Here is a 27,992-nt window from a genome sequence, read left to right on the forward strand (position 1 = left end):
GTGTTTAATGGTGTATACATGGTTAGTGTTTAATGGTGTAAATATGGTTAGTGTTTAATGTTGTATACAGGGTTAGTGTTTAATGTTGTATTCAGGGTTAGTGTTTAATGGTGTATATATTGTTAGTGTTTAATGGTGTACACAGGGTTAGTGTTTAATGTTGTATACAGGGTTAGTGTTTAATGGTGTGTTCAGGGTTAGTGTTTAATGTTGTATACAGGGTTAGTGTTTAATGGTGTATATAGGGTACATTCTAATGTGGTATTCAGGGTTAGTGTTTAATGGTGTATATATTGTTAGTGTTTAATGGTGTATTCAGGGTTAGTGTTTAATGGTGTATACAGGGTTAGTGTTTAATGGTGTGTTCAGGGTTAGTGTTTAATGTTGTATACAGGGTTAGTGTTTAATGTTGTATACAGGGTTAGTGTTTAATGGTGTATATAGGGTTAGTGTGTTGTATACAGGGTTAGTGTTTAATGTTGTATACAGGGTTAGTGTTTAATGGTGTATACAGGGTTAGTGTTTAATGGTGTGTTCAGGGTTAGTGTGTTGTATACAGTGTTAGTGTTTAATGTTGTATATATGGTTAGTGTTTAATGGTGTATACACGGTTAGTGTTTAATGGTGTGTTGAGGGTTAGTGTTTAATGGTGTATATATTGTTAGTGTGTAATGGTGTACACAGGGTTAGTGTTTAATGGTGTACACAGGGTTAGTGTTTAATGGTGTACACAGGGTTAGTGTTTAATGGTGTACACAGGGTTAGTGTTTAATGGTGTATATATTGTTAGTGTTTAATGGTGTACACACGGTTAGTGTTTAATGGTGTGTTCAGGGTTAGTGTTTAATGGTGTATATATTGTTAGTGTTTAATGGTGTACACAGGGTTAGGGTTATAATAAAGTGAGTTTCCATGACATTCCACTCTGTCTCTCTCCACCGTAATCACCGAGTCTTGGAGCATGAGCATGTTGACAAGTTCATCATGATAGAATTATCACAGTAAGTCGTCAGTCATCTGCTGAAGAAGGCAGTCCTGCCATACCCTTCTGTGCTTTAGGAGGGAAAACTCAGCCTGTTAAAACCCGCTTTTTTAAGTAAGTAATTAACTTACGGACGTGAGTTGTTGGTGGAAGAGAAGCCGTGTTCAGACCGGCAGATCTTGTGGTATTTCTACTTGTCTTGATGGAAACTCAGCAACTCTCTCTAAATAAACCAGCCTTCTTTTTAGAGTCTAGAGACAGATCCCTCATTATAATAGACAGACGTGCCTCCACAAGCTCAGAGGCTCCCGTGTCTGCTCTGGTATTTTGGTTGGTGTTGGTGCACGTAGAAATAGAATGGCTTGAACGCAGTGGTGGAAAAAAGTACCCAAATGTCATACTGTAGTAAAAGTAAAGATACCTTAATAGAAAATGACTCGCGTAAAAAAGTAAAAGTCACTCAGTGAAATACTACTTGAGTAAAAGCCTAAAAGTATTTGGTTCTAAATATACTTAAAGTATCAAAAGTAAATGTAATTGCTCAAATATACTGAAAGTGTAAATCATCTTAAATGAGAGAAAAGCAGACGGCACCATTTTCTTATTTTTACACTCAAACATAATTTACAAAAGACGCATGTGTTGTTTAGTGAGTCCGCCAGATCAGAGGCAGGAGGGATGACCATGTGTTGTCTTGATAAGTGCCGTGAATTGGACAATTTTCCTGTCTTGCTAAGCATTCAAAATGTAACGAGTACTTTTGGGTGTCCCGTAAAATGTATGGAGAAAAAAGTACATTATTTCCTTTAGGAATGTAAGTGAAGTAAAAGTAAAAGTTGTCAAAAATGCAAATAGTAGATTAAAAAACATGAGCTGGCGCACACCCAGAAAAAAATGTTTGTGTGGAGGTGCTGATCAACGGCGCATAAACTATAAACTATCAAAATAAAGACACCCGCACACTCCATGTAAAATATAAATAGTAAAGTACAGATACCCCACAAAAATACTTAAGTAGTACTTTAAAGTATTTTTACTTAAGTACAGATACCCCACAAAAATACTTAAGTAGTACTTTAAAGTATTTTTACTTAAGTACAGATACCCCACAAAAATACTTAAGTAGTACTTTAAAGTATTTTTACTTAAGTACAGATACCCCACAAAAATACTTAAGTAGTACTTTAAAGTATTTTTACTTAAGTACAGATACCCCACAAAAATACTTAAGTAGTACTTTAAAGTATTTTTTACTTAAGTACAGATACCCCACAAAAATACTTAAGTAGTACTTTAAAGTATTTTTTACTTAAGTACAGATACCCCACAAAAATACTTAAGTAGTACTTTAAAGTATTTTTTACTTAAGTACAGATACCCCACAAAAATACTTAAGTAGTACTTTAAAGTATTTTTACTTAAGTACAGATACCCCACAAAATTACTTAAGTAGTACTTTAAAGTATTTTTACTTAAGTACTTTACACCACTGCTTGAGCACACAACCCCCTCCCATTCAAGTCAATGTTCTGTGATGGAGCTTTGACTTGCCTAGTTAAATAAAGGTTAAACATTTCCCCCCATTCTAGTTATTCTGTTTCCATGGTGGTATATGTGCTGTTAGCCAAATCATGTGACGCCCCTCTGCTCTGATTCCTCTTTTTGATTAGGCTTGATTAGGCACACTGTACACGTGACTAACCACAATCTGCTACTCTGCGTGTGAGTCACTGGCGAAATGGCAGAGGTTTCTCATGGCAACAGGGATAACAGGATGCAGTCCCCTCTACAAGCCTTTTGGGTTTTTTTTTCACATCAACATTCGACATTCAACATCAAGACCCAAACCTTAGAGTGGTTGTAGGAGGAACAATGTTGGCTCCCGTCACCTCGTTTCACACTCTAACTGTTGTCTTTGTGTGATTTTTTAAAATGTATTAACACCACAGGCAGTCTCCACTACCTCACAGAAGAAAAATGCAACCCACTTTATATCCCATTACTTCCCATCAAAACAGCCAACATTTCTGGATTATTTTTTTACCGTACGGTAGAAGGTCTTTTACGCGAAAAGAACACATTTCACATTGTTTTGGAGTGAATTTCCCCTTTAAAGCAAAGGAAATTTGAAATTTGAACCTTTTCCAACATGAAAAGCACAGCTCAGATCATGACTCAATAAATTATCCCCAAGAATAAGAATGGGGAATTGTACATTCTCACATTTTTAAGAAATGAAAAGAGTCATTTGTGATTTGCACTACAGTACGTCAATGCCAACACAAATTGGGCAGCCATTTTTCCTTTCTGTTAAATTAACTGCCGTATAAATATACACATTAGAGCATTTCCCACATCAAAGAAACAATTCCATTTTAAATAATACACATTTTTAGAGAGTGAGCTGGAGGGAAGAGAGAGAGAGGGGGGGGGGGGCAAGCCTTTTAAGAGAAAGGGGCTCCTCTGAGCGTGGAACGATACTGGAGGAGTTTGGTCTTGTGTGGTCCCTGCTTCCCCTTTCTCTCTCTCTCTCTCACTCTGCCTAAGCCTATGAGCTGGCTAGGGCCCTTAGCTTACAGCACACCCTGAGCTTTTAAAAGGCTGGGCTGGAGGTCTGAGGAGGTACACTCTCCTCTCCTCCTGAGTGCTGTGTGGGTCGGTGGGACAGCTTTTCCATCCTCCAGGCCAGTGATGCAGGCATCACCACAACGCTGGGCCTTCAGGCTGCTCCCTCTGCTCCTGGCCTCTCTCCTGCTTGCCGTTACCGGGAGTATTGTCACAGCTGAAGGTGAGGATTCAGGACCCAGCAGTGGCTTTGTCCCTGCCGGTAATTTTACCAGTGGTCTAGGTGGACGGGCGGATGGGGCTCACAGCTAACCTCAGCCGTGGTTAGTCTCACAGCTAACCTCAGCCGTGGTTTGTCTCACAGGTATTTTTCCCTGATGACGACAGTTTGCCTGTCAAAACGGTGGTTATTAAATTATTGCATCTGAGCTCCTAGACTGTGAGGCTCTCCTTTTCTTATTACATTTTTAAAGTCATCTCACTTGTAAGCTTAGGCTTGGTTCGTCTCACAGGTAACCTCAGCTGTGGTTCGTAAGTAATTGTGGTCAGGTGTGTGAGTGGAGAGAAAGAAAGTGTGTGTGTGTGTGTGTGTGTGTGTGTGTGTGTGTGTGTGTGTGTGTGTGTGTGTCAGATCCAGCTTATGTAAATTGTTATGACACAACGGGATGGATGGACTGTTTGTCTTTCCGTTGTTTTTGTGTGCAGTCTTCCTCACACCATCAGGACTGCTGCCACTATTCTGAGACATCAAGGTGTTTCTTAACTGGTTTTATCCTTGTTGATGCCTCCTCAGAACCCAAGTCCCCTAGGAAAAATGTTGTCTCAACTGTAACGTGCTTTTGTGTTTTTGTTTTCATGTAGAGGAGCTGGAGAAAGAGAGGGACCCAGCCTATTGGAATGCTCAGGCCAAGGAGACACTCCAAGCCGCGCTGAGACTCCGCCCCCGAGTGCACCGCGCCAAGAACATCATCCTCTTCCTGGGGGACGGTAAAGAGGCAGAACCATAGACATACGATAACCAGATGGTGTTTATGTAAAGCACGGCATTATCTGGCACTGCAGAGCACAGCCACTTTACTATCTAGCACAGGGATTTCTTTGTCAATTACAGGAGTTAAACTGGAAGGAATACTGTTGGATAAATAATTGGAATTGTAGTTATTGAGGCTCAGGCGTGCATCCAACGAATGTGGTTTAAAGAGAGTAGAGCGGCTTTGGGATGCACGCTTAGAGGGACACAAGGTCTCTGTGTTTCTGTCATTGGCTGACAGAATTTCTACTCTGCATGAAAGGTCTATTTTGTGATAGTTCTTCTTCTCCTTCTTCTTCTTCTTCCCCTCTTCCTTCTTCTTCTTCTTCTTCTCATCTTCCTTCTTCTTCTTCTTCTTCTTCTTCTTCTCCTTCTTCTTCTTCTTCTTCTCCTCTTCCTTCTTCTTCTTCCTCTTCTTCTCCTTCTTCTTCTTCTTCTTCTTCTTCTTCTTCTTCTTCTTCTCCTCTTCCTTCTTCTTCTTCCTCTTCTTCTTCTCCTTCTTCTTCTTCTTCTTCTTCTTCTCCTCTTTCTTCTTCTTCTTCCTATTCTTCTCCTTCTTCTCCTTCTTCTTCTTCTTCTTCTTCTTCTTCTTCTTCTCCTCTTTCTTCTTCTTCTTCCTATTCTTCTCCTTCTTCTCCTTCTTCTTCTTCTCCTCGTTCTTCTTCTTCTTCCTCTTCTTCTCCTTCTTCTTCTTCTCCTTCTTCTTTTTCTTCATGAGTCATTTACATTGCCAATTGAGTCATTTAGCAGACGCTCTTATCCAGAGTTAGTGCATTCATCTTATTTAAAACAGCTAGGTGAGACATCCACATATCACAAGCACATTACAGTCACAGCATATACACATTTCCTCAATAAAGTAGACATTAGCAAAGTCAGAACTAGTCTGAAATGAAGAGTAATGTAAGTGTCAGTTTACAAACTGAGGGGGGAGGGGTGATTATTTAAGATACTTTTTGAAGAAGTTTCAGATGTTTTCAGAAGATGGGCAGGGACTCTGTTGTACTAGCTTCAGGGGAAGCTGGTTCCACCATTAAGGGTGACAGGACAGAGAAGAGCTTGGACTGGGCTGAGCGGGAGGGCCAAGAGACCAGAGGTGGCAGAACGGAGTGCTCGGGTTGGGGTGTAGGGTTTGAGCATAGCCTGAAGTTAGGGAGGGGCAGTTCCTCTTGCTGTTCCGTAGGCAAGTACCATGGTACTTATAGTGTATGCGAGCTTCGACTGGAAGCCAGTGGAGTGTGCAGAGAAGTGGGGTGACATGGGAAGTTTGAACACCAGGCTTGAATGCAGAGTTCTGGATAAGTCGCAGGGGTTTGATGGCACACGCAGGGAGCCCAGTCAACAGCGAGTTGCAGTAGTCCGGATGGGAGATGACAAGTGACTGAACTAGGACCTGATCCGTTTCCTGTCTGACGTAGGGTCGTACTCTACGAACGTTGTAGAGCATGAACCTGCAGGAGCGAGTCACTGTTTTGATGTTTTCAGAGAACGACAGGGTGTTGTCCAGGGTCACGCCAAGGTTCTTAGTAAAGCCCTTTTGTAAGGAAAAACTAATTATGATTGGCTGGGACTGGCTCCCCAGTGGGTCGGTCTGGCTTCCAAGTGGGTGGGCCTATGCCCTCCCAGGCCAATATGTGGCTTCGCCCCTGCCCAGTCATGTCAAATCCATGAATTAGGGCCTCATTGATGTATTTACATCTTTATATGAACTGTAATTCAGATATTTTTAAATTGTTGTATGTTGCGTCTATATTTTTGTTCAGTATAAATAGAATTGTATCAATATAAGAGGCTTCTCAATTAAAAACATGAGGAAATACGTTGTGTTAGGTCATAGAACACATTAATGAGGGTGGATGACATCATTGTCATCTCATTGGTCACTCAGGAATGGGTGTGTCCACTGTGTCTGCGGCTCGCATCCTGAGGGGCCAGATGGAAGGAAGGTCAGGAGAGGAGACAGTGCTCGCCATGGATACCTTTCCGTACCTCGCGCTCTCTAAGGTCGGATGGAACCCTGCTCTATTCTCACCCTAAACCTCTCACCATGCATCCATTCAATTCACTCAGTCCTTGGTTTCGTTTCAGGAAGATGTTTTGCATGCTCTGTTCTCTTGACGTGTTGTATCTTGTCATTTTTCACCCTACTACAGCTCAGTACAGTCCTCTTGGTGTTGTTGTAAGAAAATGTTACACAGCTTAAGTTGAATTTGACATTTAAAATGAAAATGCAACCATAACCATTGTGGTGAAAGCAGGAATTTAGGTCTATGGTCAGATAGACGTTAGCCAAACATAATTCCAGAATCTTTTCATTTTCCATTGAATTCTACACATTTGGATAAGAATTTCGATGTCCTTTCCAACTTACAGTGCCTTGCGAAATTATTCGGCCCCCTTGAACTTTGCGACCTTTTGCCACATTTCAGGCTTCAAACATAAAGATATAAAACTGTATTTTTTTGTGAAGAATCAACGACAAGTGGGACACAATCATTCAGCCCCCTTAAGTTAATACTTTGTAGCGCCACCTTTTGCTGCGATTACAGCTGTAAGTCGCTTGGGGTATGTCATCAATTACTTTGCAGACAGAGTTCAGTGTGTCAAATCGGAGGGCATGCTGTCCGGTCCTCTGGCAGTCTCTATGGGGGTGCCACAGGGTTCAATTCTCGGGCCGACTCTTTTCTCTGTATACATCAATGATGTTGCTCTTGCTGCGGGCGATTCCCTGATCCACCTCTACGCAGACGACACCATTCTATATACTTTCGGCCCGTCATTGGACACTGTGCTATCTAACCTCCAAACAAGCTTCAATGCCATACAACACTCCTTCCGTGGCCTCCAACTGCTCTTAAACGCTAGTAAAACCAAATGCATGCTTTTCAACCGATCGCTGCCTGCACCCGCATGCCCGACTAGCATCACCACCCTGGATGGTTCCGACCTAGAATATGTGGACATCTATAAGTACCTAGGTGTCTGGCTAGACTGCAAACTCTCCTTCCAGACTCATATCAAACATCTCCAATCGAAAATCAAATCAAGAGTCGTCTTTCTATTCCGCAACAAAGCCTGCTTCACTCACGCCGCCAAGCTTACCCTAGTAAAACTGACTATCCTACCGATCCTCAACTTCGGCGATGTCATCTACAAAATGGCTTCCAACACTCAGCAAACTGGATGCAGTCTATCACAGTGCCATCCGTTTTGTCACTAAAGCACCTTATACCACCCACCACTGCGACTTGTATGCTCTAGTCGGCTGGCCCTCGCTACATATTCGTCGCCAGACCCACTGGCTCCAGGTCATCTACAAGTCCATGCTAGGTAAAGCTCCGCCTTATCTCAGCTCACTGGTCACGATGGCAACACCCATCCGTAGCACGCGCTCCAGCAGGTGTATCTCACTGATCATCCCTAAAGCCATCACCTCATTTGGCCGCCTTTCGTTCCAGTACTCTGCTGCCTGTGACTGGAACGAATTGCAAAAATCGCTGAAGTTGGAGACTTTTATCTCCCTCACCAACTTCAAACATCAGCTATCTGAGCAGCTAACCGATCGCTGCAGCTGTACATAGTCTATTGGTAAATAGCCCACCCATTTTCACCTACCTCATCCCCATACTGTTTTTATTTATTTACTTTTCTGCTCTTTTGCACACCAATATCTACCTGTACATGACCATCTGATCATTTACCACTCCAGTGTTAATCTGCAAAATTGTAATTATTCGCCTACCTCCTCATGCCTTTTGCACACATTGTATATAGACTCCCCCTTTGTTTTCTACTGTGTTATTGACTTGTTAATTGTTTACTCCATGTGTAACTCTGTGTTGTCTGCTCACACTGCTATGCCTTATCTTGGCCAGGTCGCAGTTGCAAATGAGAACTTGTTCTCAACTAGCCTACCTGGTTAAATAAAGGTGAAATAAATAAAAAATAAAAAAATCAGTTTTGCACATCGAGAGACTGACATTTTTTCCCATTGCTCCTTGCAAAACAGCTCGAGCTCAGTGAGGTTGGATGGAGAGCATTTGTGAACAGCAGTTTTCAGTTCTTTCCACAGATTCTCGATTGGATTCAGGTCTGGACTTTGACTTGGCCATTCTAACACCTGGATATGTTTATTTTTGAACCATTCCATTGTAGATTTTGCTTTATGTTTTGGATCATTGTCTTGTTGGAAGACAAATCTCCGTCCCAGTCTCAGGTCTTTTGCAGACTCCATCAGGTTTTCTTCCAGAATGGTCCTGTATTTGGCTCCATCCATCTTCCCATCAATTTTATCCATCTTCCCTGTCCCTGCTGAAGAAAAGCAGGCCCAAACCATGATGCTGCCACCACCATGTTTGACAGTGGGGATGGTGTGTTAAAGGTGATGAGCTGTGTTGCTTTTACGCCATTGCATTGTTGCCAAAAAGTTCAATTTTGGTTTCATCTGACCAGAGCACCTTCTTCCACATGTTTGGTGTGTCTCCCAGGTGGCTTGTGGCAAACTTTAAACAACACTTTTTATGGATATCTTTAAGAAATGGCTTTCTTCTTGCCACTCTTCCATAAAGGCCAGATTTGTGCAATATATGACTGATTGTTGTCCTATGGACAGAGTCTCCCACCTCAGCTGTAGATCTCTGCAGTTCATCCAGAGTGACCATGGGCCTCTTGGCTGCATCTCTGATCAGTCTTCTCCTTGTATGAGCTGAAAGTTTAGAGGGACGGCCAGGTCTTGGTAGATTTGCAGTGGTCTGATACTCCTTCCATTTCAATATTATCGCTTGCACAGTGCTCCTTGGGATGTTTAAAGCTTGGGAAATCTTTTCGTATCCAAATCCGGCTTTAAACTTCTTCACAACAGTATCTCGGACCTGCCTGGTGTGTTCCTTGTTCTTCATGATGCTCTCTGCGCTTTTAACGGACCTCTGAGACTATCACAGTGCAGGTGCATTTATACGGAGACTTGATTACACACAAGTGGATTGTATTTATCATCATTAGTCATTTAGGTCAACATTGGATCATTCAGAGATCCTCACTGAACTTCTGGAAAGAGTTTGCTGCACTGAAAGTAAAGGGGCTGAATAATTTTGCACGGCCAATTTTTCAGTTTTTGATTTGTTAAAAAAGTTTGAAATATCCAATAAATGCGTTCCACTTCATGATTGTGTCCCACTTGTTGTTGATTCTTCACAAAAAAATACAGTTTTATATCTTTATGTTTGAAGCCTGAAATGTGGCAAAAGGTCGCAAAGTTCAAGGGGGCCGAATACTTTCGCAAGGTACTGTATCTCACATTCATCAGATAAGGTGCACTGAATGGCAACCAAAATAATGTAGTTTACAGGGACTCAATGACCCTTCCTTTTTTTTAATGTTTCCCTAAGATTCCCAACTCAAGATAACGTACAACTTTGCAGTCTATCTTATAAACTAGTGTTTAAGAGTCAAGAAGAGACTTCGGACTTTGGACTTTTGTAGCTATTGCAGCTTAGCTGTTACGCAAAGAGCTCCAAGTCTCTTGGCGAGGTTCCAAGGTGTTGGGAAGAGGTTGTTCCAGTACTTATGTATCGCTATCATTTGAGTGTGTATGTGTTTGTTTTGTGCCATACAGACATACAGTGTTGATAAGCAGGTAGCAGACAGCGCTAGCACAGCTACAGCGTACCACTGCGGAGTGAAGGCTAACGCTAAAACAGTGGGCCTTAGCGCCAATGCAGTGGCCTACGAGTGCAACACCACGTTTGGGAATGAAGTGTACTCCGTGCTACATCGCGCCAAAGCCCAAGGTATGGTGTACCGCAACACATACACACTCATTTTATACAGACAAGCAAAAACAAAAACACACACACACACAAATGCTCACTTACACAACCCATTCACAGCCACCCCATACACATTCCATTGCACAATTGATCCTTCGCTAAGTCCCGCCCCAACATTTTGGAAAACCAATCGCAACGCTCCGGTGGATAGCAACTGTCGTTAACCTGTTTTGTGTTTGTAGCTATAGTATCGGAGTCGTTGGAGTCAACACTCTCAATTCTGACTCCAATTTGACAAGACTAGACCAAAATGAGATAAAAATAGAAATAGCTACAGCTGCAATGTCAGCATGGCAAACCTGTTTAGACGATGTCTGGTACATCATCAAAAGTACTTCATCTCAGCACATTTTTGGACTCATTCAGCAGTTTTTTTACCTGATTAAAGTTGAATACTATTGAAAACACAAGTTGAAAATGATGCTGTCGCTGCTTCCTGTCAGTCCCTTTTGGTAAATAGACAGACGTACAGTTTTAATGTTTCCAATTCACTGACCAATGTGCAGAAACAGTTTGTGATATATTGAAACCTAAACATAAAATGTACTATCTACATATACACTCCCCTTCATACATTTATTTACTTGGACGGTGAGGCAACATCTTTCACTTTGGCTCTATACTCCGGCATTTTGGATTTCAGATGTTTTAATATGAGGCGACAGTACAGAATGTCACCTTTTATTTGAGGGAATTTTCATACATATCTGTGCGACCTTTAGAATTGAATGCACTTGATGTATCTGGTCCCCCCCATTTGAACGTGTCATAAGTATGTGGACAAATTCACTTACAGTGCATCAAAGTAGTCAAAAGTTTATTTGGTCAAAAGTTTATTTGGTCCTATATTCTTGGCAATGATTACATCAAGCTTGTGATTTTACAAACTCGTTTGGATGCATTTGCTGTTCGTTTTGCTTTTTGTTTCAGATTATTTTATGCCCAATAAGAATGAATGGTAAATAATGTACTGTGTCGTTACGGAGTCACTTTTATTGTAAAGAAGAATATAATGTGTTTCTGAACACTTCTACATTCATGTGGATGCTACCACGGTTACGGAAAATCATGAAGAAAATGTGAATAATGATGAGTGAAAAAGTTACTGATATGGTATGATATTTATACCTCCGTAACTTTCAATTTAACCTTTTACTGCGGTGGGCTAAATGAAGGGGAAAGAAAGGAGATATCTAGTCAGTTGTACAACTGAATGCATCTTCTGCATTTAACCCAAAGCCTCAATCAGAGAGTGGCGGAATGCTGCCTTAATCGACATTCACATCTTTGGCGCGTGGGGAACAGGGGGCTAATTGCCTTGCTCAGGAGTAGAACAACAGAGTTTTAACTTGTCAGCTTGGGGCTTTGATCCAGCAACCTTTTGATTACTGGCTCAACACGCCTAACCACCAGGCTACCTGCCACCAGAGTCACATGGAGTGTTTCTTGGTAGTCTTAAACAAATCTACTTTGAAACAAAAGTATACACCTCACACACATAGTTATGGCCTTTAAAAAAATAAGATACCTGTACCATGTCAGATATAGAGTTTGCATCCCATTATTACCTTTCATATACATCACAGAAGACTGAAATATAACACAACTGTTTGACATAGAAACACACAATTTTTGCAGTAAAAAAATAATAATTTTATCTTTATTAATTATGAATTTCTAAAATATAATAGTAACATTTCACACATGAGGCTGAAGCGGCCGCTTTTGGTCATTGACTTCAGGAAAGGGCTATGAAGACAGTATACAGGTAACTGCCAGAAAAAGGAAGCACTTGAGTAAATGAGAGATACCAAGTACAATATACTGAATGCAGGGGCTTCCACACATGGTCAAGTAAAAAACTGCTCATTATTTTGTCTACCATGGCTATGTCCCTATAGGATGACAATGCCCCCACACACAGGGTACGAGAGGTACCTGAATGCTTTGATGAGCATGTAAACAATGTAAACCATATGCCATTGCTGTCTCAGTCACCCGATTTAACACTGATGGGAGATTCTGGAACGGTGCCTGAGACAGCGTTTTCCACCACCGTTAAAAAAATACATTCAAATGATGGAATTGATTGTGGAAGAATGGTGTCGCATCCCTTCAATAGAGTTCCAGACACTCTGAGTTCTTCAATAGAGTTCCAGACACTCTGAGTTCTTCAATAGAGTTCCAGACACTCTGAGTTCTTCAATAGAGTTCCAGACACTCTGAGTTCTTCAATAGAGTTCCAGACACTCTGAGTTCTTCAATAGAGTTCCAGACACTCTGAGTTCTTCAATAGAGTTCCAGACACTCTGAGTTCTTCAATAGAGTTCCAGACACTCTATGAGTTCTTCAATAGAGTTGCAGACACTCTATGAGTTCTTCAATAGAGTTCCAGACACTTGTAGAATCTATGCCAAGGTGCAATGACGCTGTTCTGGCTTGTGGTTGCCCAAGACCCTATAAGGACACTTTATGTTGGTGTTTCCTTTATTTTGGCAGTTATCTGTATGTTAACCACAAATTATTGCCACAATTACAGTAACAGTCAAATGTTTGGACACACCTACTCATTCAAGGGATTTTCTTTATTTTTTACTATTTTCTACATTGTAGAATAATAGTGAAGACATCAAAACTATGAAATAACACATGTGGAATCATGTAGTAACCAAAAAGGTGTTAAACAAATCAAAATGTATTCTGTAAATGAGAATATTCAAAGTAGCCAATACTTGCCTTGATGACAGCTTTGCACACTCTTGGCATTATCTCAACGACCTTAATGAGGTAGTCACCTGGAATGCATTTCAATTAGCAGGTGTGCCTTGTTAAAAGTACATTTGTGGAATTTTTCCCTCTTAATGCATTTGAGCCAATCAGTTGTGTTGTGACAAGGTAGGGGTGGTATATAGAAGATCGCCCTATTTGGTAAATGATCAAGTCCATATTATGGCAAGAACAGCTCAAAAAAGCAAAGAGAATTGACAGTACATCATTACTTTCAGACATGAAGGTCAGTCAATATGGAAAATTTGTGCAGTTAGCAAAAACCATCAAGCGCAATGATGAAACTGGCACTCATGAGGACCGCCACAGAAAAGGACGACCCAGAGTTACCTCTGCTGCAGAGGATAAGTTCATTAGAGTTATCAGCCTCAGAAATTGCAGCCTAAATAAATGCTTCACAGAGTTCAAGTAACAGATACATCTCAACATCAACTGTTCAGACGAGACTGTGTGAATCAGGCCGTCATGGTCGAATTGTGGCAAAGAAACCACTACTAAAGGACACCAATAATAAGAAGAGACTTGCTTGGGCCAAGAAACATGAGCAATGGACATTAGACCGGTGGAACTCTGTCCTTTGGTCTGATGAGTCCAAATTTGTGATTTCTGTTTCCAACTGCTTTTCAAAACAAAACAAAAATATCTATATATTGTGAGACACAGAGTAGGTGAACGGATGATCTCCGCATGTGTGGTTCCCACCGTAAAGCATGGAGGAGGAGGTGTGATGGTGTGCGGGTGCTTTGCTATTTACACTGTCAGTGATTTATTTAGAATTCAAGGCACACTTAACCTGCATGGATACCACGGCGTTCTGCAGCGATACGTCATCCCATCTGGTTTGCGCTTAGTGAGACTATCATTTGTTTTTCAACATGACCCAAAACACACTTTCAGGCTGTGTCAGGGAGATTTAACCAGGATGGAGCGTGATGGAGTGCTGCGTCAGATGATCTGGCCTCCACAATCACCCGACTTCAACCCAATTGAGATGGTTTGGGATGAGTTGGACTGCAGAGTGAAGGAAAAGCAGCAGTGGTTTAAAGTACTTAAGTAAAAATATTTCAAAGTACTACTTAATTAGGTTTTGGAGGTATCTGTACTTTATTATTTATATTTTTGACAAGTTTTACTTTTACTTCACAACATTCCTAATTGAAAATAAGGTACTTTTTACTCCATACATTTTTCCTGACACCTAAAAGTTCTCATTACATTTTGACTGCTTAGAGGGAAATATATATTTTTAACATTTTAAAATAGATAGTCCGTCTGGTTTGCTTAACATAAGGAATTGGAAATGATTTATACATTGCCTTTTGTACACAACTGTTTTTAGCAATTACATTTACTTTTGATACTTAAGTATATTTAAAACTAAATACTTTTATACTTTTACACAAGTAATATATTACTGGGTGACTTTCACTTTTACTTGTGTCATTTTCCATTAATAAGGTATCTTTACTTTTACTTAAGTTTGACAATTGAGTACTTTTTCTACCACTGAAATGCAGCCAACAAAGCATATGTGGGAACTCCTTCAAGACTGTTAGAAAAGCATTCCAGGTGAATCTGGTTGAGAGAATGTTTTAGAGTGTGCAAAGCTGTCATCAAGACAAAGGGTGGCTACTTTAAAGAATCTAAAATATATTTTAAATTGTTTAACACTTTCTTGGATACTACATGATCCCATAAGTGTTATTTCATAGTGTTGATGTCTTTCATAGTGTTGATGTTCTACAATGTAGAAAATTGTAAAAACAAAGAAAAACCCTTGAATGAGTATGTGTGTCCAAACTTTGACTGGTACTTTATATATACTGTGTGTCTCACTAGCTTAATTACCATTTAAAGAGTAAAAAAATGCTATTATGCACAATTTAACTGGGCGCTCTAGAAAGAGCTCTCATAGTGACTGTGCAGCAGCCCATTCATTCCACTTCCCTAGTTAGTGTGTGCCTGCACCCTAATGATCTGGGTAATTGATTAGCAATACACATGGAGCCTTCTTACAATCTCTACTTACCAAAATATTCAAGGATAATCAGTAACCTACGCCTAGCTGCCTAGACAGGGCTTTTGGAGTCGACTCCGACTCTCGGTTGTCCAGAAAATGATGCGAAGTTGCATTGTTTGTTAGCTGGTTAGCTAGCTCTCAGTCTTGGTCTTGTCTTAGTCTCAGTGTCTCATTGACCACCATTGCTAACGCTAGCTAGTCAGTTAATATAACTTGTTTTCTCCAAATGCATGTTAGCCAACGTTATATTATGAATACAACTCTCATCTACTGTTGACATCAGTAGGGGCGGCAGGGTAGCCTAGTGGTTGCAAGTTCAAACCCCCGAGCTGACAAGGTACAAATCTGTTTTTCTTGCTTGAACAAGGCAGTTAACCCACTGTTCCTAGGCTGTCATTGTAAATAAGAATTTGTTCTTAACTGACTTGCCTAGTAAAATAAAGGTCAAATTAAAAATAAAAATAAATAAATATGATTTTCGATTACTAATTAGCTCCAAAATTGGTTGTTAGCTTTGACTGCATGCTGACAATGCATTCAGAGCCATTATAAGACCCATAGCCAGACTACAAACGTCATTTTACCAGGTTTATTTGACCAATTTTGCCATCAAGCGGTTGTAATGACAGTTCAACAAAAAGCGAGTCTCCAGATTAGCAAGGGGTAGTTTGTTGTTTGATTTCATTGTCAAAAACACAGTTTGAGTTCATTGAGAGGGGTGTTCTCCAGTAGTTTTAAAGGGTCATTGAAACGGTTGATTGAGGCAGCAGCAGTAACAAAAGGGGGCAGGGCTTACAAATGGTCAAGGTTCACTATCGTTATATATATCTTGTATCCACACCCTCACACACTCCACCATAGATAGATAGATGAGGATGATAGGATTGCAAGGTTATCTAAAGTGCAATGTTCTCAACTCATTATCTACTGTGTCTGGGAGTAAAACGATCATCTGATATTAAGTGACCCTTAAAGGCCCAGTGCAGTCAAAATTATATTTTTTCCTGTGTTTTATATTATATTTTACAACAGCGGATGAAACTAACACTGTAAAACTGTGAACAAATTCCTCATAGTTGCTGTTTGAAAATAAAATCGACACAGGACCTTCTAATCGGCCTTGGGTGGGAGTTTCGGCTTTCCATGGTGACATCACCATGTGGTAAATTGGTTAATAGACCAATAACAAAAAGAGTTCCAAACCTCTCTGCCAATAACAGCTAGTTTTCCCTTTTCCTGTCCCCACTCAGACCACTCCCAGGCAGTTGTAGCACATTTCTTGCTTGAGAAATAGTTTTTTGCTAAAAAGCATTTTTTGCCCATTTTAATGGAAATCTATTACTGTAAGGTACTTAATTGTTACACATAAATTATTTGATATTGATATAAAATGGCTGCATTGAGCCTTTAAGACCCATAACCCTTATACTTGTTAATCATTGATTCTTATATTTACGGCCGGGATTCATTCCAAAACAGATTAACAACCTGCACACAATAAAATACTTTTAAACGCAATTTCCCAGACATCTGTGGACATTGAGTTGATAGTAACCATGCTGTAGCTGTAGACTCAAGAAGAAATCAGTTTGTGAGCGGCAGGTAGCCTAGTGGTTGGCTAGTAACCAAAGGTTGCTAGTTCCAAACCCTGAGCCGACTATGTGAAAATTCTGTTGCTCCTTTTAGTCACTAAGAACAAGAGCGTCTATTTAAAATGTTTGTATGCCTCAATATAATTTAATAGATGAGTAGCATTGTAGAATCAGTGTGTTTTTGTGTCTATCAGTGAATAGTGTGTGCATGTCTAGGGTGTGGAAGTGTGTCCTAATTATGGACAATGTACACCTCTATGTTTGTCAATGGGATATGTGTTCCAGGGAAGTCAGTGGGCATCGTGACCACCACTCGTGTACAGCATGCCTCTCCTGCTGCCGCCTATGCCCACTCAGTGAGCCGCAGCTGGTACAGCGATGCTGACATTCCCTCCAGTGCCCGACGACAGGGCTGTGTCGATATTGCCACACAGCTGGTGACCAACGTTGACATTGATGTAAGTCTCCATGAAGGCCTTTTATTGGTATCACAGTCTGTATATACTATCATCTCATGTCATTGTTTTTCACTGCAGTATTTCCCAAACCTGGTCCTAACCCACTGGGCATTGCCCAGTGGGAAGAGTCCCAAAGGCATGCAGATTTTAGTTTTGGGCCCTAGCACTCAAACAAGGACAGATTTTAGTTTTGGGCCCTAGCACTCAAACAAGGACAGATTTTAGTTTTGGGCCCTAGCACTCAAACAAGGACAGATTTTAGTTTTGGGCCCTAGCACTCAAACAACGACATATTTTAGTTTTGGGCCCTAGCACTCAAACAAGGACAGCTTTTAGTTTTGGGCCCAAGCACTCAACAAGGACAGATTTTAGTTTTGGGACCTAGCACTCAACAAGGACAGAGAGAGTATTTTTTTGTAAACTGCACTGTCGGTTAGAGGCTATAAGTAAGCATTTCACTGTAAGGTGAAACACCTGTTGTATTAGGCGCATGTGCCTAATACAATTTGATTTGATTTGATTTGGGAGAGGGAGGAGGAGAGAAAATAAAGAAAACACAATCTGGGGAAAGCAGTTCCCCCTGTGGTAACAGTAATCAACATCAAGTATTTGACTTGATTTAGGTGTGTTAGTTCAAGGGCAAACAAACTGAAATATGCACACCTTTAGGTCCCCAGGACCAGGATTGGGGCATACTGTACTACTTACTGTGTGTGGAATGTACACAGTAATATGAAGTATCTTTCTGGTGCATCAGGTTATCCTGGGTGGGGGGCGGATGTATATGACACCAAAGGGAACTCCAGACCCTGAGTACCCCACTTCCTCATCCCGGAAAGGGGATCGGAAAGATAAGAGGAACCTCATTGACGTCTGGATGAAGGCCCAGCAGGTACACATTGATAATGTCTGTTGTTGGTCACATTGAGGGGATATTGTATGAGCTTTTACACCTAAGAATGTGGAAGCTGTTGTCTGTTAGAACCCCACAGAACTGTGTTAGCGTTCTGGAAGCTGTTGTCTTTTAGAACCCCACAGAACTGTGTTAGTGTTCTGGAACCTGTTGTCTGCTAGAACCCCACAGAAATGTGTTAGTGTTCTGGAACCTGTTGTCTGTTAGAACCCCACAGAACTGTGTTAGTGTTCTGGAACCTGTTGTTTGTTAGAACCCCACAGAACTGTGTTAGTGTTCTGGAAGCTGTTGTCTGTTAGAACCCCACAGAACTGTGTTAGTGTTCTGGAACCTGTTGTCTGCTAGAACCCCACAGAAATGTGTTAGTGTTCTGGAACCTGTTGTCTGTTAGAACCCCACAGAACTGTGTTAGTGTTCTGGAAGCTGTTGTCTGCTAGAACCCCACAGAACTGTGTTAGTGTTCTGGAACCTGTTGTCTATTAGAACACAACAGAACTGTGTTAGTGTTCTGGAACCTGTTGTCTGCTAGAACTCCACAGAACTGTGTTAGTGTTCTGGAACCTGTTGTCTGCTAGAACTCCACAGAACTGTGTTAGTGTTCTGGAAGCTGAACCCCACAGAACTTCAGCCAGTTCCCTCATGAAAGTGACAAAATAACTTTCATGGTCATGTTCATTTGAGCACACAACGTAAAACTAATTGCAACAGATTTTTTTTTGCAATGGAAAACTTAAATGAGTATTACTAATTTTATTTGGTCACGTACACATATTTTGCAGATGTTATCGCAGGTGCAGTGGAATGATTGTGTTTTTTATTTATTTTTTATCTCCAACAGTGTAGTAATACCTAACAATGCAAAATAATACCGCAAATCCCAAAAATGTAAATAAAGACATTAATAAATATCAGAACGAGCAATTTCAGAGTCGGGAATATCAATATATAGTGCATTCTGAAAGTATTCACACCCTTAACTTTTTCCACGTTTTGCTGTATTACAGCCTGCATTTAAAATTGGTTAAATTTAGATTTTGTGACATTGGCCTACCTACAATACCCCATAAGGCCAAAGTGGAATTATGTTTTCAGAATTTTCTTACAATTAATTAAAAATGAAAAGCTGAAATGTCTTGAGTCAATCAGTATTCAACCCCTTTGTTATGGTAAGCCTAAATAAGTTCAGGAGAAAAAAATGTGTTTAAGCCTTTGAGCATGGTGGAGTTATTAATTACAATTTAGATGGTGTATCAATCACTACAAAGATACAGGCATCCTTCCCAACTCAGTTGCCAGAGAGGAAGGAAACCACTCAGGGATTTCACCATGGTGACTTTAAAACAGAGTTTATTGGCTGCGACAGGATAAAACTGAGGATGGATCAACAACATTGTAGTTACTCCACGATACTAACCTTATTGACAGAGTGAAAAGAATGAATATTACAAAACATGCAGCCTGCTTGCAACAAGACAATAAAGTACTACTGCAAAAAAGGTGGCAAAGAAATGTCCTGAATACAAAGCTTTATGTTGGGGCAAATTCAAAACAACTCATCACAGAGTACCACTCTTCATATTGTCAAGCATGGTGATGGCTGCATCATGTTATGGGTATGCTTGTCATCGGCACATGGAGGGAGTTTTTTAGGATGAAAAGAAAATCAATAGAGCTGAGCACAGGAAAAATCATAGAGGAAAACTTGGTTCAGTCTGCTTTCCAACAAACACTGGGAGACAAACTCACCTTTCATCAGGACAATAACCTAAAACACAAGGCCAAATATACACTGGAGTTTCTTACCATGACGACATTGAAGGTTCTGAGAGGCCCAGTTACAGTTTTGACTTAAATCGGCTTGAAAATCTATGGCAAGACTTGAAAATGGCTGTCTAGCAATGATCAACAACTGACTTGACAGAGCATGCAAATATTGTTCAATCCAGATGTGCAAAGCTCTTACAGACTTACCCTGAAAGACTCAGCTGTATTCACTGCCAAAGGTGATTCTTAGATGTATTGACTCAGTGGTGGTGAATACTGATGTAAATGAGATATTTATCTATGTTTCACTTTGTACACACAGCCTGTAACACAACAAAATATGGAGTAAGTCAAGGGGTATGGATATTTTCTGCAGGCATGGTGTGTATAGAGAGTATGAACAGTATATGAATAGAAAAGGTGTGTACAGCAGTAGTTAAATAAGATGAGCCATGACTAGAATACAGTATCATACATATGGAATGGGTAAAACAGTACGCAAACATTATTAGTGACCAGTGTTCCATTATTAAAGTGACCAGTGTTCCATTATTAAAGTGACCAGTGTTCCATTATTAAAAGGGACCAGTGTTCCATTATTAAAGTGACCAGTGTTCCATTATTAAAAGGGACCAGTGTTCCAATATTAAAAGGGACCAGTGTTCCATTATTAAAGTGACCAGTGTTCCATTATTAAAAGGGACCAGTGTTCCAATATTAAAAGGGACCAGTGTTCCGTTATTAAAGTGACCAGTGTTCCATTATTAAAAGGGACCAGTGTTCCAATATTAAAAGGGACCAGTGTTCCATTATTAAAGTGACCAGTGTTCCGTTATTAAAGGGGACCAGTGTTCCATGTCTATGTACATAGGGCAGCAGTCTCTAAGGTGCAGGATTGAGTACCAGGTGGTAGCCGGCTAGTAACAGTGACTAAGTCCAGGTTGATATCCTGTTTCCAGTCTGTTTTTCTACCATTTGTTACCCGCTGAACATGAGCCAGGCGTAATTTACAGCTTAGGGCTGTATTTATTTACTACTTAATTGCCAGTGAAATTGTTAGGTGTAATTGATGTTGCGTTACCGCATGACGTCAATGTAAAGCTATGAATCAAACTGTGTCCTCTGTGATGTCTGTGTTTCAGCACAAGAGTTCCCAGTATGTTTGGCACAGGAAGCAGTTTGACGAGATTAATGTAAAGACTACTGACCGTCTCCTGGGTAGGTTGTTTGAAAAAAAAAATCAACATTCTGTGTAAATGGGCACACAGATACGCACGCACGCACACACACACACACACACACAGAGGCGGCTGGTGGGAGGAGCTATAGGAGGATGTAACGTCTGGAATGGAATCAATGGAACGGAGTCAAACGTGGTTTCCATGGTTTCCATATGTTTGATATGCTTTATACCGTTATGTCTTTTTTTTCTCTCCATTCCAGCCATTACAAACGTCTTCCTATAGCTCCTCCCACCAGCCTCCTCTACGTCACACCCATATGCACACAGCCACACGGACTATCATACACACTCACAAACATTCCCTTAGCCGCTAGTGTATATGAATGTTTATCAGGTGTTGGTGTTATATACTATATACCATGCCATTCTATTGACTAAGTAATGAATGATAAGACTGTCACTGAAGTTTTGTCTGAGAATTGATGATTTCCTAATATGGATGACGTACACGGGGGGGGCTTGAGTTTTTCTTCACCAGGAAAAACGTACTTCTGTCATTAACTGTTACCAATAGGTGAACTACGTTCCCAACATTGTGTTCTCTCTTTTATTACTTTCTTCCTCCCTCTCTCTTTCCTTCTTGTGGCGGCAGGTCTCTTTGAGCCAAAGGACATGCGGTTTGAGGTTTTCCGGAATGCCACACGTGACCCGTCCATCGTCGAGATGACAGAGAAAGCCATTCAGATCCTCAGCAAGAACCCCAAAGGCTACTTCCTCTTTGTAGAAGATGAGTACCTTTATTTAAAACCCAAAGGCTACTTCCTCTTTGTAGAAAATGAGTACCTTTATTTAAAACCCAAAGGCTACTTCCTCTTTGTAGAAAATGAGTACCTTTATTTAAAACCCAAAGACTACTTCCTCTTTGTAGAAGATGAGTACCTTTATTTAAAACCCAAAGGCTACTTCCTCTTTGTAGAAAATGAGTACCTTTATTTAAAACCCAAAGGCTACTTCCTCTTTGTAGAAGATGAGTACCTTTATTTAAAACCCAACGGCTACTTCCTCTTTGTAGAAGATGAGTACCTTTATTTAAAACCCAAAGGCTACTTCCTCTTTGTAGAAGATGAGTACCTTTATTTAAAACCCAAAGTCTACTTCCTCTTTGTAAAATATTATTTGTAGAAGATGAGTACCTTCATTTAAAACCCAACGGCTACTTCCTCTTTGTAGAAGATGAGTACCTTTATTTAAAACCCAAAGGCTACTTCCTCTTTGTAGAAAATGAGTACCTTTATTTAAAACCCAAAGGCTACTTCCTCTTTGTAGAAGATGAGTACCTTTATTTAAAACCCAAAGGCTACTTCCTCTTTGTAGAAGATGAGTACCTTTATTTAAAACCCAAAGGCTACTTCCTCTTTGTAAAATATTATTTGTAGAAGATGAGTACCTTTATTTAAAACCCAAAGGCTACTTCCTCTTTGTAAAAGATGAGTACCTTTATTTAAAACCCAAAGGCTACTTCCTCTTTGTAGAAGATGAGTACCTTTATTTAAAACCCAAAGGCTACTTCCTCTTTGTAGAAGATGAGTACCTTTATTTAAAACCCAAAGGCTACTTCCTCTTTGTAGAAGATGAGTACCTTTATTTAAAACCCAAAGGCTACTTCCTCTTTGTAAAAGATTCTTTGTAAAAGATGAGTACCTTCATTTAAACACATACTGTAGCATGGGCTACTATTATATATACAACAAGAACTGCGAATATATTTCTTTTTTACACAGGCTGCATCCTGTTTTGCATTTATGATATTGTCATTTTTGACAGCAATTACTGACAGCATGTATTGACAGCTCTGATTGTATTGACAGCTGTGGTTGTCTTGACAGCTGTGGTTGTATTGACAGCTGTGGTTGTGCATTTGTAACAGTTGTGAGGATCTCAAGTTAGGATTCAATGATAAAGGAGTAGAAATAAGTACATTTTTAGGACACCCTCAGTCTTAAGGTCCCCCCCTTCTTGAGTCGATCATCAACTCGGTCTGAGTTGTGTTGTGTTGTTCTTGTTTTACGAGGGAGAATTGACCACGGGCACCATGATGGCATTGCCAAGCTGGCGCTGACTGAGACTGTGATGTTTGACCGGGCGGTGCAACGAGCCTCCCGGCTCACCAGAGAATCAGACACCCTCACTGTCGTAACCGCAGACCACTCCCACGTCTTCACCTTCGGAGGAAACACCCCCCGCGGAAACCCCATTTTTGGTACGACCCAAAACAGTCGTAGTCCCATGTTTGTTACAGATAGTACCGTGTATATTATAGGAGATCCTCAAGGATCGCAAGGATGTCCTACAATGTACACCGTCCTGTAAGGGTGCAATGTCATATATTTTTGTGTCCAGCACATAATGTAATGTTCACCGTCATGTTATGTCAACCATTTGTGTCAGGTTTGGCACACAAGAAGGCAGATGATAGGATGCCATTCACTAGCATCCTGTATGCCAACGGTCCTGGTTATGTACATGTGAATGGAACGAGAGGAAACATCACACTGGTGGATTACTGTAAGTGTACTACAACTATTAAAGTAATACGTGTGTGTGTGTGTGTGTGTGTGTGTGTGTGTGTGTGTGTGTGTGTGTGTGTTTGTGTGTGTACAGATGTACATGCATGTACATACAGTTGAAGTCAGAAGCTTACATACACCTTAGCCAAATACATTTAAACTCAGTTTTTCACAATTCCTGACATTTAATCCTAGTAAATATTACCTGTCTTAGGTCAGTTAGGATCACCACTTTATTTTAAGAATGTGAAATGTCAGAATAATAGTAGAGATAATGATTTATTTCCATTTTTATTTCTTTCATCACATTCCCAGTGGGTCAGAAGTTCACATACACTCAATTAGTATTTGGTAGCATTGCCTTTAAATTGCTTGACTTGGGTCAAATGTTTCAGGTAGCCTTCCACAAGCTTCAATAAATTGGGTGAATTTTGGCCCATTCCTCCTGACAGAGCTGGTAACTGAGTCAGGTTTGTAGGCCTCCTTGCTCACACAAGCTTATTCAGTTCTGCCCACCAATTTTCTATAGGATTGAGGTCAGGGCTTTGTGATGGCCACTCCAATACCATGACTTTGTTGTCCTTAAGCCATGTTTCCACAACTTTGGAAGTATGCTTGGAGTCATTGTCCATTTGGAAGACCTATTTGCAACCAAGCTTTAACTTTAACTGATGTCTTGAGATGTTGCTTCAATATATCCACATAATTTTATTTCCTCATGATGCCATCTATTTTGTGAAGTGCAACAGTCCCTCCTACAGCAAAGCACCCACACAACATGATGCTGCCACCCCCAGTGCTTCACGGTTGAGATGGTGTTCTTCGGCTTGCAAGACTCCCCCTTGTTCCTCCAAACATAACGATGGTCATTATGGCCAAACATTCTATCCCTGCCACGCGACCAACATTCTATCCCTGCCAGGGGATCAACATTCTATCCCTTCCAGGGGACCAACATTCTATCCCTGCCAGGGGATCAACATTCTATCCCTGCCAGGGGCCCAACATTCTATCCCTGCCAGGGGACCAACATTCTATCCCTGCCAGGGGATCAACATTCTATCCCTTCCAGGGGACCAACATTCTATCCCTGCCAGGGGACCAACATTCTATCCCTGCCACGCGACCAACATTCTATCCCTGCCAGGGGATCAACATTCTATCCCTGCCAGGGGATCAACATTCTATCCCTGCCAGGGGATCAACATTCTATCCCTGCCAGGGGACGAACATTCTATCCCTGTCAGGGGCCCAACATTCTATCCCTGCCAAGCGACCAACATTCTATCCCTGCCAGGGGACCAACATTCTATCCCTGCCAGGGGACGAACATTCTATCCCTGCCAGGGGCCCAACATTCTATCCCTGCCAAGCGACCAACATTCTATCCCTGCCAGGGGACCAACATTCTATCCCTGCCAGGGGACGAACATTCTATCCCTGCCAAGCGACCAACATTCTATTCCTGCCAGGGGACCAACATTCTATCCCTGCCAGGGGACCAACATTAGCTTTAGTTGGCTACATGAGAAGATGTTAGCCCGCCTGCATAGCAACCATTTTTTGTTAGCCATAGCAACCATTTTTTGTTAGCCATAGCAAACGATGATTTTGCATTGATGACAGTATTTTGTTTTTTTGTCCTAGAAGAATTAAATAGTATGGACTTACTTATAAAAAATAAAATGCACAACACATTACAGGCATCACCAGCATATGTAAATTAAGTGACAGTGCAGCTTTTGTGATTGGACAGTGAGCAGTCTAGGCGTGGTTATTGTCCCCGTTTCACACTGGCTATTTTGGCACTGTGTTTCTGGGGCTAACTTCAAAAAGTCGGTGCTAACCCTGCTCCGGAGCAGGGCCAGCTAGCCCTGGGCTAACGTTGGTGCTAGCCCACTTACAATGTTCAAGTGTAAACACTCGCTTAGCCCCGGGCTAAAATCTCCCTTAGCTCAGGCTCCCAGGAGGCTCTTAGCCCAGGGCTAAGGTGCAGTGTATGTGTTTATAAACATGTAGACAAATTGGCCTTTAACCACTACCTCTCTGGTTCTCAGACAATGAAGAGTACATGCAGCAGGCTGCAGTCCCTCTGGACTCTGAGACCCACGGCGGGGAGGACGTGGCCATCTACGCCAAAGGCCCCATGGCCCACCTCTTTCACGGGGTCAAAGAGCAGAACTATATCGCCCACGCCATGGCCTACGCAGCCTGCATCCCACCCTACACGGACTGCCCACCACATCCGCCCACCTCAACCGGACACACACACACCCTCTCTGGGCTGCTTCTCTGTCTGGCTAGCCTCCTCTGGATCCTGTTCAGATGACGACACACAATCCGACCATCATGGGTACAGTGTCCATATTAGGACAGTTACCGGTCCATAAAAGTTGTGCCGGAGATGGTGGAAACGGGATAGTTCTAGGTTGTCTATTTTGGAGAAGTGTCTAGATTGCTACGTCATATTGCACTGCAGCAATTTCTAACCATCCTCATAAGGTTCTAAATGGAACATGTAAGGTGCTATAAAGATAATTTTCTTAAGGTTCTATAAAGAACCGTTAAGAAAGATTCTACATAGCACCAAAACAGGGTTCCGCTATGCTTACACAACCCTGTTTGGGACTATAAAGAACCCTTTTTTATGGTTCTTTATAGAACCTTTATGGAGAATGGTTCTATAACTAACCTTTCACAATCCGAAAGGTTCTTTGTAGATCCTTTTGAAGAAACCTAAAGGGTCTTTTAATCTGGTCGGCCATTTTATATTGTTAAAATTCCATCTGTGTTATTATTGTGTTACTTGACAAGTAGAATCAAGTGAGCTACCTCTGGAACAACCGGGAGTCCCCGAGGAGAGAATTGAGAAGCGCTGATTGATTTAGTCAACCGTTCACAATTGACACAAGGTCATACGCGAGTCTTTCACAAGACACCGTCACCGGCCACAGTCATATATAATATGTAACAGAATAACACGACACATTAGATAAACTGGAATTACACTCTTACTCACGGTTGCACAAAAAGAGCTATGACTAAAACCACAGTCCAAAATATTCACCAGGCACTAAAAGAGCTATGACTAAAACCACGGTCCAAAATATTCACACAAGCCACTAAAAGAGCAAAGAATCCTGTAAAGAACCATTGAAGAGCTCAAAGGGTTATTGGAGTCATTACGGTTCCACTTATAACCATCACAAATCCCAAAGAACCCCTTGAGGAACCCTCATGTTTTAGTGTGTACACTATTAATGTGGTTTGTAGTGAAACTGGAAAAAGGGAAACCTGGAATGTCACCAAGATGTATTTCCTAGTAGAAGTAGGCCTTACTATAAACTCCAAAGAGATGGGGTCTGTATATTGTATTTGGTAAGATCCAAGATCTATTTCCTAGAAGTAGGCCTTACTATAAACTCCAAAGAGATGGGGTCTGTATATTTTATTTGCGATCACTATAGCTGGACTAAGACAATAAGATGACTGGTAACTAAAGAAGATGTAGTGGCTTAAGTAGTATGGTCACGTATCTAAATTGTTAGTATGGCAATTTAAAATGGAGCTGACCATAGCTCAAATAAAACTAAATTCTAAATATAGAGATGTTTTTATGTTAAATGCACATGTTTAGTATTAGTGGATTAAATACATGTATTTGCTGAGATGTATTTGCTAAAGTGTTTCCATTCCCCTTTAAGCAGTATGGTCAGGTATCCCAGACACAGGTCAAGCCTGGGCGTCCCGCTAGAGGGACAACTTCCGGTGAAACTGAAGGGCGCGCAATTCAAATAAATAATCATACAAATTATGGATATTTAACATTGAGGTACATACAAGTGTCTTATATCGGTTGAAAGCTTAAATGATTGTTAATGTAACTGCACTGTCCGGTTCCGATTTACAGTAGCTATTAAAGAGAAAGCATGCCATGCAATTGTTTGACCACCGGCACAGGTTTCATAAATTCACAAATGGAGATGAAATATTCACTTACTTTTTTAAAATCTTCCTCTGATTTGTCATCCAAAGGGTCCCAGCAGGGATGTCACTAGAGATTCATGGATAGGGGGGCTAAGCCTCTTTTAGGGGGGTCTGGGCATACTCCCCCAGGATTGGTTTTAAAGCCCCCAAAATCATCATGTATTTTTAGAGTAACAACGGGTGTAAAATCGATCAAAATAAGGTTATTTTTGGTTGGCTAAAAGTATACCTGTCTCATAGTTTGTGTTAGACACTGATCTAATATAACTTACTTAAATTCTAACCAAATAAAGAAATTAAAGTCCACTCTGTCCCC

The 27,992-nt window shown here is 40.9% G+C and overlaps 1 protein-coding gene across 1 annotated transcript; it reads left to right on the top strand.

Moving 5' to 3' along the window:
• The first annotated feature begins 3,452 nt into the window (after positions 1-3,452).
• Positions 3,453-27,972, top strand: alpi.1 (alkaline phosphatase, intestinal, tandem duplicate 1). The gene is made up of 11 exons (XM_036985429.2): positions 3,453-3,770; positions 4,409-4,534; positions 6,466-6,581; positions 10,192-10,366; positions 17,090-17,262; positions 18,020-18,154; positions 21,082-21,157; positions 21,775-21,909; positions 23,191-23,382; positions 23,571-23,687; positions 25,747-27,972. Exons 1-11 carry the CDS (start codon positions 3,674-3,676, stop codon positions 26,016-26,018), a joined length of 1,614 nt encoding a protein of 537 aa, XP_036841324.2. The 5' UTR covers positions 3,453-3,673; the 3' UTR covers positions 26,019-27,972.
• Positions 27,973-27,992: the final 20 nt, after the last annotated feature.

This window comes from Oncorhynchus mykiss, chromosome 1, assembly GCF_057628025.1.
Source record: "Oncorhynchus mykiss isolate SJ-2025 chromosome 1, ASM5762802v1, whole genome shotgun sequence".
NCBI lineage: Eukaryota > Metazoa > Chordata > Actinopteri > Salmoniformes > Salmonidae > Oncorhynchus > Oncorhynchus mykiss.